Below are 13,775 nucleotides of genomic sequence, written 5' to 3' on the forward strand. Positions count from 1 at the left end.
GAAGATCAGACTACTTCACCCAAATTGCCTGTAATTATGCTTGATGAGATTAATTTGTTACTGTAGCTGTAAGAGAGGTTTATGAGCAGCCTGTACGATCTGCTGTGTACAGTGAATACCAGCGCTCTGGTTAAGGAGTTTAATTAACAGAGTTCATGTGGGGATTTTCCCAGTGGCCCATAAAGTTTCTCCCCTCAACACTGCTGGCCCTCCTCAGTGTTTTTATATTTCTTGGAATCTTGAGGAGATTCAGTGTTTTCCATTTTGAATAACTCAATTTCAGTAAATATTTAAAATCAATTGCAAATAGGTAGGCGTTAATGAATTAAATAAGCATGTATTTATGCACAGAAATGAGAAGGAAATCAAAATATTTCAGGAAATTTTTATCCATTCATAATTTCCAAAGAATTTCTCAGCTGCTGCTGAGGTAAACTTTACATTAATTTAAGAAAAATTTGCTTTTCATTATCTGGAAAACATTGTCCCCTTGACTTGGAGCAACTGTCTTGGTGCTGCTCCAGTTTGACTGGACGTGTAAAAGATAACAATCAAAATGGCTGCCGATGTTGGTTCTGACTGTGAAATATCATTTTGCCCCCTGTTTCATTTGACTGAATCTTCACATACTGACGGTTGATAAAAATATGTTTCTAATGGCAAATATGTACAGTTGTTTTCGTACTTAGTATAAGTGCACACGGTCTGTTGTTCCTCGTTGCTGTTGTTTTGCAGTGTAAAGCTGAGAGCGGAAGCTCCAAGTTGTACGTTCCTTTACCCACGTCTTCATTTCTGACACGCAGACAACGCGCTAGCGCATTTCATCAGGCGTCTGCATAAAAATTTTACTTGATTTTTTGCCAGACCTCAGGGTTGTAACATTAAACTTCTCCTCAGACGGCTAGAACGTGCTTTGAGGATGCGCATGCCTCGGCAGTATGCCCTTTGAATGCTCTGCGGGGAAGCATAGCCCACTCGCACCCAGGGGAAGGCGGTTTAGCACTTGGCTGTGTCATTACTGTGGCTGGCCTAGGGGGACCAAGTGATACTTTTAGAAGTGATTATCACAAAGCAGAAGCGTGCTGTGGGACTGGCAGGACACTGGTGTGATGGCGCAGCGTTGCCAGGGTAAATGTTGTGAAGCGACAGGAAAAACATGGTGTTTAAAACGAAGAAAATGTGTAGCTTAATTGCGGATGGACAAATGGCACACCCTAGTTCCATCTCTTGATTGTCACTTGGAAAGTCTCATCACAAACATTGTTATTTGTTATAATTTGCATAGTACTTTTTCCCCCATGGCTCCTCTAGCCAGACAGAAGAAAAAAGAATGTACCTATCCACTGTTTAAATGCTCCCAAGTGCTTTACTGTAGAAAAAAGGAACCAGCGTAATATTAACCTGATGCAGACTGTGAAGGTTGAAACATGTTTTTTTAAATAATTTAATCACCCAGGAGCATGGAAGCATTGTGCAGGTACAGTATTTTTTCTGTCTGCATTATTATGTTTTGTTACTGGGCCCCTATACAACTTATGGGATGATTTCTGTGTGTATCTGAGATGACTCGGTTTCCGATATGTACGTGTCATCTCCTTTTTATGCTTTAGCAAAACAGCCAGCCCATGGCTCTTACAAAGAGGGAATAGCTGTGCTTTGACAGTTTATTATTTTTTTCTCCCCAGATCTGAGTAACATAAAGGCCATCCGAGCCATGGTCCCCAGTGACATCAGCACCTTCCTCATTCAGCTGACTGTGCTAGAGCTAGAGAAAGAGGGGGTTTCCCAGAATAACCCTATGAACCCCCCTCAACAACAGCCCAACCCCCCTAAACCTGCAGAAGTGACACCTATGGAGCTGGCCTGGATCGAGCCAGAGGTCAGTTATGCCCCTCTTCCTAGACCTGGTTCCTGAGACTGGACTGAAGTCAGTTGCTTATTTAGGTGTTTCTTTCTGTGTTGAGCTCAGTTATTGCTTTGTGTCTGTCATTTGCATCTGAGGTGTTTTTGTGTACCACAGTATTGCAAGGCTACCGAAATGCATGCATTTAGACCTTGAGCTGTGTAATTTCATGTTTGGAAAGAGCTCCTTACCTAAAGTGCAAAGCCAGTCCTTTTCACATCATCCTGTTAAACAGTTAGCCTGAGCTATGTGCAAATGGTGTTTGTTAACGTGAAAGGAGAGATTTGAAACAATATTATGATCAAATCAGTTTGATTTGAGTCCTAAATTGTAAAATGGTAATGTTGCAAAAAAAGTGTGCCTGCATATAAAGTGAATATACCTTTCTCATGCTGATCAGTGTGTATCAGTCACCAACAGAGGGCAACAACACTCCACATAGTAAAAATTAGTGTCGTGGTCTTTTTTATTGCTTTTCCCATAAAAATATTCTCTTATAAGTTCCATTTTTCATGTACAACAGTAGCACCTTCAATGTGAAATACACTGCTGTCCTGGTCGAATGTCTGGTAGTTTATCAAGCCTGACAGTGGGGTCCTGAAGGGAGTCATTAATCATGGAAATCTTATCCATCATTTACCCATCGTCTATTGGAATATTTCTGCCTTGTCCCTGCTCCTTACACCTCATAGATATAATGAGCCTTTTGTCCAAAAGTGCGCGCTAATTGTTTTTGCTCGTAAGCCTTAACTGTCCTTTAAGTTGCCTTTTTGTCATCTGTAAAAAGGAGTGATCTCTGAAGCCCACTTTCACCATTATTAGGAGTTCATCCACTGCAATATGGTGGAAGTCATAGTTGTGTAATTTGAATGTGATCAGTCTTTCCTACTAGCCGTTAACTAGTTTTATGACTGTTTCAGTTTTTTGTCCAGTAAAAATCCCATAAGCCCTTCCCTCAATGGAGAAGGCAAGGCCTGTTGTTATGGCGTTTTAATACTGCCTTTCTAGGTTAAATTAGAGGCTTTCGCAAATTAAGCTTCTTAAGGGAAAATATGGCTAAATCTGGAGCATTTAAGTCATGTGTGGTTTTTCACGTTTTGAGACTTTCTGCGCTTGTCACCTCAGAGAACCTACATTAACAGTGAAGGCTTTGAAAGGCCGACATCTGGTGCCTCTTCTTTAAAAGATTACCGCCGAAGACCTATTTTCTTAAGGACTATGCAGCAAGCCCCAGTCCAGATGTGCTACCGGGTATCTAAAGGCCATTGTTAGAGTTTTTTTTCCACAAGGCTCCCTCACGCTGTCTCTCTGCTGACAAACTGTTATCTGACTGCTTTCCTGTTGAGCAGCAGCATGGAAAGAATACATTAAAAATCTTATTTGGGACAATCCCGACACATTGCTGAGAAAAGCCACAGGATCCGGGGCCTCCTCGACGAAACCTTGCTTGTATTACCGCACTGCTGAAGTTTGTGAGGATTTGGTATTTTGTAAAATTACATTTTGAAAAATACCCCCCATGTTTCTGTCATCGTTGTTTGAGATTTAGGTGAAGCGCCACCTCCCTCCCTGTGGAAGGATAAATGCATTTGCCAGCCAGTGTTTTACCTGTATATCACAAGCCTTCTTTCTCTTAGGTCAAGCCACCGAGGAGGGGCCCGCGTCCTGCCCTGCCTGTGAAGGTGCAGACAAGTCCAGACTCGAATGAGATTGATATGAACGAGGATGAGCTTTTCAGTGAGATTTCCATGCCAACGGTAATCCTGAGTCCTCCGGTCCACCTTACTTACCCCCTGGATTGCAGTTGTGTCTCAGCAAAGTGGATCATGGCTCGTCTATCGCAGTGGAAGTGTGGATACACGTCATCTATGACTAAAACCTGAAATTAACATAATATTCATAATAATTCATAATATTGTCCATCATTTATGTTATAACAAATGTTATAACTACTGAAACATGGTTTGTCATATTTTGTCATTTAAATAAAAATTGTTGTCAGGATTCTGTTAAGGAAGGGGAACTAAGTTTACATGCTTCAGTGTAGTCTCTTACCAGAAAAAGAGGTTTATTTTTTTTCTTTCTTTCTCTCTCTCTCTCATGATAAGGGCCTGAAAGCCAGTGCTGCCCCCTGCAGTTCAGAGCCTGTTACTGCCCCAAAAACCATGTCAAGCACTGGTGGCATAGAGCTGGCCTCCTGGAACCAGGTAGCACTAGATGAAGACACACAGGAGCTCTTCAGTGATTCTCCTCCACAGGTATTTAAAACAGAAGTAAAAGTGTTATGCTGGTAGTTTGGTGAAACATCTGGGGTTGTTACTAGAAGGATTTAGGCTTGAATGTTCTGGTGGGGCACTGCTGGTATGGAATTAAACCTGAAAACCTTTCTGGCCCTGGAGGGCTTGTCTATATTGAGGTGATGTGATGTAATTTCATATTTGACTGTTCTTTGGCTCTCAAGGTTGAATATTTGAATTATTACACCCTGTTTTTTTCTAGAAGGACTGCATGGCAATCTAATTCATTTTGTGTAAATTATAATTCCCTGCAGTATCAAGTGGTTAATAACACCAATGTTTGATCTACTCTATGCAGAGGTCTTGTGGTCCCTTTCGTGAATCATTGATGAGAAATATTACTCTTTTTTGTTCATTAACAAGCATTTGCTTACCAGTAAAAGTAATGGAGTACTGATGCTGTGGTCAAAATTGGAATAGTCCAATATTTTGGCACATATCTTCTAAATATTTCTGGAATTATTTTGGTAGTTTCATCTCAGGAAAAATATAAATATCCTTATTTATATTTTTCCTCAGAAAACACTTTTCCCAAACAATTAATGATGAAAATAAAATGACGTACAATTTTCTGGAATTTTAAACTTAATTTATGAGCAATGTTAAGTATAGCTGCTTGATTTGACATTTGTTAACCCTTTTATGTCTCCATGACACTTTGTTCTGGCTGTTCAACAGCATATCCAAATATCAGAGGAAATACAAATTTGGAATATCTCCATTTTGCCCAAATTGATAACTGAAGAGTAAAGATTATTTGATGCACATTTTCAGAACCAAGAAGTAAATATTGTTTTACATGGCTATAGCTACCACTTTTACCTTTGTTGATCCTTGATTGATCTTATTTCTTTTCAGAAATATAGTAATTTGTGTATTTTAAGAACTTCCATTTTTGCTATGTCTAAACTATACATACAGTGCACAGAATATACATATGGATTAACAAGAACAAGCATGTATACACTGAAAAGCCCTAAAATACTTTCTCAGGAGTGAAAATGACCCAGTAAATTACTGACAAATTACTATTGGAGATTCCTATTTTAAAGCCGTGCAAAATTGTTTTTCACATAAAGAACTGCGTACAAAGACCAAACGAAAGCCTGTGTAATCGGAATTATAATCAGCAGCTTGAAGGTTGACCTTGGCTGATTTTTTTTTTTTGGTTCTGATTAGCATGTCTTCAACCGAATTAATAACAAGATCCCAAACTCTTGCCAGTATGCAAAGAATAGATGAGAATAAGCCCCCAGAATAGATCGTTCTCTCAAGAAATGCAAAAAGTACTAACTAAGCCTTTTCAAAGACCTGGGAAAACTCTACGAAGTGCATGACATGCAATTAGCAACCTTCCTTGCAGGACTTGTGAGATCATCCTCAAGTGCTTTCATCCAGTTGTTGATTTGTGTTCCAGGGGCCTTGAGGCTAAGCGTCACATATTCCCTTACATTTGGAAGAAGCTGAGTCAAGAGCACTGAATTTAGAACAGATCACAGGTCACTTAAAAGAAACACCAATAAAAGAATAAATCTTTTATTATGACAAGAACTTGTAAAATGGTAAATAATCACTGACAAAAATCAGGGCTGGCAGTACTTGCCTGATGTTAAGATGGGGTTGCGCTATGTACCTGCAGTACATGTACTCTCACCATTATCAGTATATGGGCTTCTCTTACTTTTGACATGTACGATACTCTGAACAATTGACATCAAAGAACTTCAGCAAAGAGATAATTATAGCTGTGTTCACATTAAGCCAAAACGTGTCAGAGGTAACTGTCATGTTTCAGCGTGGTGAGTTCGATAGATACCTCCTCTTTTTCCATCTTGCGTTTTACTGGACCTAAATGGGGCTGCTTATCAAATGCTGTCTTGGAATGTAATTCAAGTGTGAATGAGGTGCTGGTTGAAAGCTTAAAACCCCCAGGAGTGGTATGGACAGCATTGGTGTTTAATGCAACAGTTATTTAATGTTAAGTAGTAATTATGATGTTAACATCAGAAACAGTAATACAAGTTAGTTGTTTACATATAATAAGGAGAAAACAACCAAGCCCTTTTTTCAGGATAGCACAGTGAACCCAGCCCTCCCTACCTTTGAAGAGAATGAGCTTTTGTGTAAGACCTCTATGGTGTGAGAAGTGATGTGCATGAGCAGATTTTGTTTTGGTTTCCCAGTTAAATCTCATGATCACCACATATGTTCTAATATACATATTTTTGGTTTTGTTGTTGGTGTCATTTAGCATAGCTTGTTGAGGCATGTTATCTTAATTGCGCCCTGTAATGATCCCTCTAAAGACCTAGTCTTTGTGCTTGGCAGCTGCCTCAGCCCTAAAAACAAGTGTGATTTTATGTGTGTTTTCAGCCTGCAGAAACGCTTCACTGACTTTAGATGGTTTCCGCAGGAATGAAATTATATGCCATTGGCTACTGTAAATTGCAATTCTTTCGATATTGATTTTTTACAAGCGGATTCCTCTATGTGAAAATACAAACCATGAAGGTAGTATTTTAAAATAATGACCGATCGTGCAGTCAGGAAACCCAGATTGCAGTAAACTCTAACAAATGAAGAAATAGAAGGTAACCACTTTTAAAACACACAACCTTTCAGTTTCAGATATACCATCATGATGTTTTACAATAGAATAAATGATAATTTCTACAGAACCTAATTAGAAAATGCAAGAATAGAGGTAGTATGAACAACATTTTTGCTTAGTTGAAGTACTTTTCCTAAGAGCACATGAGATGTGTGCTGTCTGGGCACTGGCCATTAATCTCAAGTTTAAAAGGGGTATGTTGAGTAGCAAAGTAATTCCCTGGAGCACAGTTTGGTATTTTTTAACATTTTTATACCGATGTTAGGATCACCATTAACCAACCTCTATTGTAATGCAACAGTTTATTTGGGGGATGTTCTCTTAACTCGTGTACATTGTACAGCATCTTGGTTTGTCCTTCACTTTGTATAGTGTGGTTTTGTGTCTTATTTTCATTACTTTACTTTACTTTACATTACAAGATTTTTCTTTAATTTCAGTACACCCAGAATTTATGGATTGTACGTAATTGGAAACACCTTTCAAATACTATTGGTCAAACCTCTGTAAAGTGTAGACACAACTGTAATGTGTTTGTTTGAATTCTGGGGTTCTTAATTTCAGTCAGAATGCTACATATTAGTCTTGAAGGGGTGGGTCCCCTATTCCTGAGATAAATCTTCTCAAGAGTAACTTCCCATTGATATTGTGACTTACCACTGACTTGGCTGGTATATGACTAGTAAGGTTGTGGAAGGGACTTGTCTTGGCTAAAGGCTCGGGTGTGCTAAACCAAGCAGGGGTCAAATGGAACCCAGCCGTGGGCTAAGCCAGCGTTCTCATCTTGTTAGACAGGGCAGTGACCCGGGAATCGATCTCCAAAAGAGATTAGACAGAGCCAAAGGTCACCAAGCACAAAGACTGTCACAAAGAAACGTAGCTCTTAGTGACACGTAATGATTAACTGCAGTGCTGTCGGCTCCTTTCTTGTGTTTCCATCACAGGATGTGATTTTACGAGATTGATTTGGATTCCCCCCCCCCCCCCCCCCCCCAAAAAAAAAAATCAAACAAAATCATATCCCTTTAATAATGCAAATCGTGAAAATTGATTATTTATGAACAGTGTAATTTTCCTGTGTGTAAATCTACTGAGATTAAAATGTGACATTCTTAAGCAGAAGAAATATCTAATAGATACATTACGTCATGTTTTTGTTCTCATTTAATCAGGCGTGTGAATAAATATGCAGGGCACTCTGTCCATATGTATTTGTCATACATGCATTCGCATACAGTATGTCCAGAAGCATAACTAGGTGTGTCTGTGTGCCTCAAAGTCTTTTATCCGTGAGTCGGTAATATGGTAAAGGTAGCTCAGTCTGCAAGTCTAGATGGTGCTTGCAGTAGATTTCTTGAGGGAAGAGTGGGCGTGTTTTTAAAGAGGGGTGCTGCGAGCATGTTGGTATCGGGGGTATCGGGCAAATCTTTTTGATCTCACTGCCACAGCACATGTCCTGTGCAAACATTTGCATGTCTACCACAGATTTCACTATCTGCAGCGTGTCAGATTTGGAATGAGTAGTTACTTTCACTGAATGGTAACGAGACTGCAGAGCATTGGCATCAAGCTGCTTAATTTTCAAATGTTATCTGCATAGATTAATTGATGGAGCCTTTTAAAAGGACAATAATGTTAACATCAAGCTCTTTGTTCCCTGCTGTATAAACATAGCATTCAATGTATAATTCACATAATACATTTTTGTTTAACCGGTATTACAGTGTAATACATTTATTACAGGCAGATGTCACTTTCACTTTTCTAAGGCATTTGTCTGTCAAAAAAGTTTTTTGTTTCACACTTATGTCCAATTTTCTAAGTGCAGATTGTAGAATTTGTCATCTTTAATGTGACAGTTAAATCAACACTGTGATCCTATTGCAAAACAGCTGAATATTTGTGTATTTCTAGATTTATTCAGGTTTAGCTCATTTATGGAAATCAAAATTTTAGACACTTTAACAAAGATATCAGGATGGGTACCTACGGCAGACCTGTCTCGTCTGTTTTTATTTACTTCAGTAAGTACTTACATTTACAATAATACTTTCATAATATATCAACTTCAAATTCACAGAAACCTGTCGATCAATATGTTTGCATTAGTGCCCCTGCTAAGCAGATAAAAATAGAGATGACTTTCCTCTCCCTTGGGTGAAACTAGTGAGGTCACGAAAGATTTAACACTGAATAGATTGAGAGAGAGACGGGGGAAAAAAAAAATCACTCCGCCCTCGGAAATGAAATTTGGAGGACCAGATAAATGGCTTACGTGGAATTGTGATGGATGGTAATCCGATGAAGACGGCCAGCATTTCCTGTATCGATGCAACTGTTGTCTATTTGTGCGAGGCTTAGACGGGGTCTGGACACTGTGACCCAGAGGTGAGCCTTGGTGGGTTTGTCATGCAGAGAGTGGCTGCTTGTTAGGGCTGGGAGAGCCAGCAGAGTTATCTAAGGTTACCCTCCTGTCATGGTGCTACTCAGAGGTTCTTAAAGCTCTGCTCTGGGCCGGAAGCACAACTCAACGTGGAGCCCCAGAGTTTCGTGCTTAAATCCGAATTGGGGCGCCAGTGCATTGTCTCGGACAACCCACGGCTGTTTAAAAGGATTACGTAACTTTCACTCCATCAACAAGGATCAAGTAACGTAGTGGTGAAGAAAAACAAAGGCTTGCTGCCGTGTAATCCGCAACCATTTCACAAATGTAACAAGAATGTTTTTGTAGTGGCTTTATGCACGGAAATTCCTTCTGGGTTTGTTGGCGCTCCATAAGAGCAGTTGTGCACGTATGCTGCATGTGTCATGTCTGAACAATGCGGAAGGGTGGCAGCCTTGAAAACAGAGGGCTTCATTTGACAGAAGGTTGCGTGTCATTTGCCGCACAGCTCCCCGGCGTTGATGTCGTTGAGAAGCTCTAAGCTTTTCAGCATGACACGGTTGTTGCCACCCTCTGTTTACATTGCAGAGAGCTATCAATAGGTCAGAAAGGTCAGACCGCTTATCTTATTGAGAGTCCCGTCCCATAATCCTTGTCAGAGCTTAGAATCCTTTTTTAGTAGTGGCGGAATTAATACATTTTCTTACGACTGTATCTTACAAATAATGACAATTTGTTTAAGGTGCAGATTTTTAACTAAGATTCATAACTGTGCAAATCAGCTTTGCAGTTTGCAAATAATTTGCAAACTGAATTATTTTTTAAATGATTTTTAAACTTTATTTGCCTCTAAATTGTTTTGTTGATGTTGGTTGATGTTTTGAAGATCTCAAAATAATTAACACAAATTAAACATTTTATTACAGAAGGGGTGTTGCTTTAAGCCAAGGGTAGTAATTGAAGTGTGAGAAACTGACTGCTCCTGGCTTGTTTGTGGTTTATCTCCTCAGAACGTGAGCCATTCGGCAAAAAGGAAATTGCCTGCATTTGATGAGCTACCAAAGAGCTCTGCTTCCACCTCCACTGGCTCAAAAAAAGCCAAGAAGAAAGGCCTTTTCAAGTGACCCCTGAAACAAATATTTCTCTCTGAGAATCCTGACAGTGAAAAGAACAAGACATAGGCTGTAACATTCACCCAATTATGTTATGTGAATTGTGTTCACAACAGAGAATATGTGGCGCTAGTTTTGAGTTATTTACAAGCAGCAGTTGGCTGGCTCTATTTTTGCTGTTGTAGTACGCTTAGCATACAGTAGTATTGTACACTTCTACTTAAAATGATGCTGCTATTTGTAAATACCCAAGATATATTTCTTTTGTTCTTTGTACAGATTCTTTGTACAGCCATTTCTAAATAAATGTTAATTTCTTGATGTCCTCTGTATTACCTGAATATTTATTTATTTTTTTGCTGGTGTACATTGCTGCACAAACATACTTTTAAGTTTTTCTTGATTATGACAAGATTAAAATTTAATAGGTTGATATTTTATGCATTTAGATGCCAAGGCAATTATAAGACAATACACTGTGTAACTTACATCTTAACTTGATTTAGATAAATGAAGACAAATTGCAGCAGTCATTTGTTTCTGAAAGTACAGTACTTTGTAGATTAGACCATGTGCTTTCTTTGCATTAATAGCAATAATTCATGAGGATAGAGATCTTCATTTTGTTGGCCAAGCAGCTACAAATGCTGCCTTTTAAATCATGTAAGCTCTGGTTTACAAGGAATGACATTTTAATTAAACAGATCAGGAAATTATGGCTTTTTTTCTTGTGCTTTCTGTAGATTTAGTCCCAGTTTGGATAATCCGTCTCCACAGACACTCAATTCTTTAGAGATTAAGCCCAAATCTTTAGATTATATGTCACAGATAGTGTCTTATCCTGGTGGGAAGTGAGCTTCAGGAAGTGAAGACAAAGGATCAGACACCAGCAACCCTTACAATAACTTACTATGAAGATTACTAGAACAGGGCCCCCTACAACAGACATGTTTTCCATGTGATAGTGAAAACTATCACCCTCACCCCCACACACACACATATTTCATGTATTTTCTAGCAACACATTTTTATTCAGGTAATTATTATTTAATTAATTTTTTCTCTGATTTTTTTTTGTAATCCTAATTTAATGTAATTCTTTCTGGATTCCCTTGAAGCACCATTAAAACACAGGACAGCAGGGTGAAAGAAAGGACTATGATGTCAACAATATTAAAGAGGGATTGTTTTTGCTGTATTTTCACACTTGCACTTTACTGAACGCACTGTTTGACGCATTCTGGGTTTGGTGAAGCGTAATGGTTGACCTTCACACGACACACTGCGGGGCTGGCTAGATTCAGGAACACCACCTCTTGTCCTGGAGGGGAAGTCAGGGCAGGAGATAACTGGCCTCACAGCCAAGGTTACAGGATTTGACCTATATAGTTCAACTGGTTTATTTGTCCTGCATTTTCTAAGGAGGAACTTATGCAATTGAAAAGTCAGTTTTTTTGTGTATATTACCTACTGTTAGAATGGAGACAATCCACTGTGTGTGTGTGTGAGTGCATTACATTGCATTACATTACTGTCATTTAGCAGGTGCTCTTATACAGAGCGATTTACAATTTTTACATGTTATCCATGTATACAGCTATACATTTACTGAGGCAATTATGGGTTAAATACCTTGCCCAAGGGTACAGCAACAGTGCCCCAACGGTGAATAAAACCAGAAACCTTTTGGTTACGAGCCCTGCTCCTTACCGCTATGCTGCACCGCCAGCCCCGCATGCAGAGGCTGCTTTCATGTTTGGAAAACGGTTTGAAAAGGTTTCGATTTCTGGAGAAGTGATGAAGAAGTGCTGTCAAAATGCATAAGCGAAGGTGTGAGAGTTGACAAGGTTGTAATGCTGGATTGTGTGACATCACTATCTGACCTCTTTGTCTCATTCTTTCGTGTCGATGACACTTGCGCTGTAAATCTGTGAACCCATCTGGCAACCTCGCTCCCGACGCTCCCAGGCTTCCTTGCCCTTGGCTGCAGCATGCCTGCATGAGGCCCTGCTGGGGGATTGGCTGCAGCTGCCTGTCCACTTCACTGGGTTTCAGAAGGGTGATGGGCACAGATTGGATGTGAGTGAATTGCTGTTGACAGTGATGACAGCTTGAACAAACACCAAAAACCGCTCAGTAGGGTTTTGATATGTTTAATGTATTTTTCATAAAGCTGCACTCAATGTGTGTTCATATTTTGTTAAGTACTGTACATGAAATATATGTTCATGAAGTTGTTTCATCCCCTTGCACTTGTCCATGACATGTAAAGGAACTCGGTTCATGCTGCATGTTCCCCTGATTTCAGAGATAAATCAAGGATAAGGAGTCCTACTCTTTACACGTAATGTGAAACTATTAATCTGCAACCCTGTCACAGACGGTTTATTCAAACCTTGGTGGTTCAACCTTAGTAAAGAAGTTAAATGTGTGGGTCTGAATTACTTTGGTCTCTTGCTACCTAGTGCACATTCTTAGCATGATTTGATGGGAAATTTTCATTGTGTTCTTATGAAATTATTTTAAAGAATTGTTTGAAGTGTATTTTCAAACTGTTTCATTTTTTAAAGCAGTTGATTTTTATTACAAAAAAAAACTACACCGATCTGTATTGGTATTTGAAAGTATTTAGAGCAAAAACAATCATTGCCTGGCATCTACAGCACTACATTAGAATGTGAGTCTAAAGACTATATTGTTGATGTCAGTGTTCCCGCTGTCTCTAAGTGCAGTCTGAAGCTCCTGAGTTGTGGCAGGCTTCCCTTCTCTCCGCCACTGCTGGAGGAATGCCAGGACCTGAGTACACAGACAAAACAATGGACTGTTAGCCTTAAGGTATGGACAGCAGGACACATCGTCTGGCCCCCATCTATACCTGGCATAAAATATTTTTCCAGATCTAGTCACTACCCTGCACATCTACACTTAGGACTAACATGGGCAATATCTGTTCCCTGTATCCACATTGTGATGGGATTTCACTTCCCGGTGCTATATACAACTGAGGGAGCAGTGCCACAAGATGGGTGCATGGGGCATTGTGGTGCTACGTACACTGCATTGCATATAATTGGGAAGAACCGTCTGAGACATATGATGGCAACGGAGGTAGCAGTGGAGACTTGTGACTTTTCAGCAATGGCCAGCTCAGCTGCGGCTCCTGCAGACATTGTGCACAGGGCTACATGGGAAATGTTTTTCTTTTTTGAATCTAAACCAAGATAGAATTATGCGATCTCACTGCATCTAGCCACAGTCCAATCCCAGGACACATTTTAATACAAGGGGTGGATGGGGTGTCTGTTTCCTGAATGACTGAAAGATTTCCTGAATGAAAGGAAAGGTCAATCACTATTATGACCATAATAGATAGAGCTTTTTGCGCTACATTGCTCTGAGCTACAAGGATGAACGTGACTTTCAATTAGCAGTCAATCAAATATGCACAGCCTTGAAAGTCACTTGCCTT

The 13,775-nt window shown here is 39.6% G+C and overlaps 1 protein-coding gene across 3 annotated transcripts in view; it reads left to right on the forward strand.

Annotated features, from left to right (window-relative positions):
* wrn (WRN RecQ like helicase) overlaps positions 1-10,549 on the forward strand; it is a 44,700-nt gene extending 34,151 nt beyond the window's left edge. For all 3 annotated transcript variants that reach the window (XM_036529757.1, XM_036529758.1, XM_036529756.1), the window contains exons 33-36: positions 1,686-1,879; positions 3,541-3,660; positions 4,012-4,161; positions 10,205-10,549. In XM_036529757.1, the coding sequence (XP_036385650.1) occupies positions 1,686-1,879; positions 3,541-3,660; positions 4,012-4,161; positions 10,205-10,318 (578 nt within the window). In that variant the 3' untranslated portion in view covers positions 10,319-10,549. The remainder of the gene's footprint in view (positions 1-1,685; positions 1,880-3,540; positions 3,661-4,011; positions 4,162-10,204) is intronic.
* The last annotated feature ends 3,226 nt before the right edge of the window (positions 10,550-13,775 follow it).

The sequence above is a fragment of the Megalops cyprinoides genome, chromosome 5, assembly GCF_013368585.1.
Source record: "Megalops cyprinoides isolate fMegCyp1 chromosome 5, fMegCyp1.pri, whole genome shotgun sequence".
Taxonomy (NCBI): domain Eukaryota; kingdom Metazoa; phylum Chordata; class Actinopteri; order Elopiformes; family Megalopidae; genus Megalops; species Megalops cyprinoides.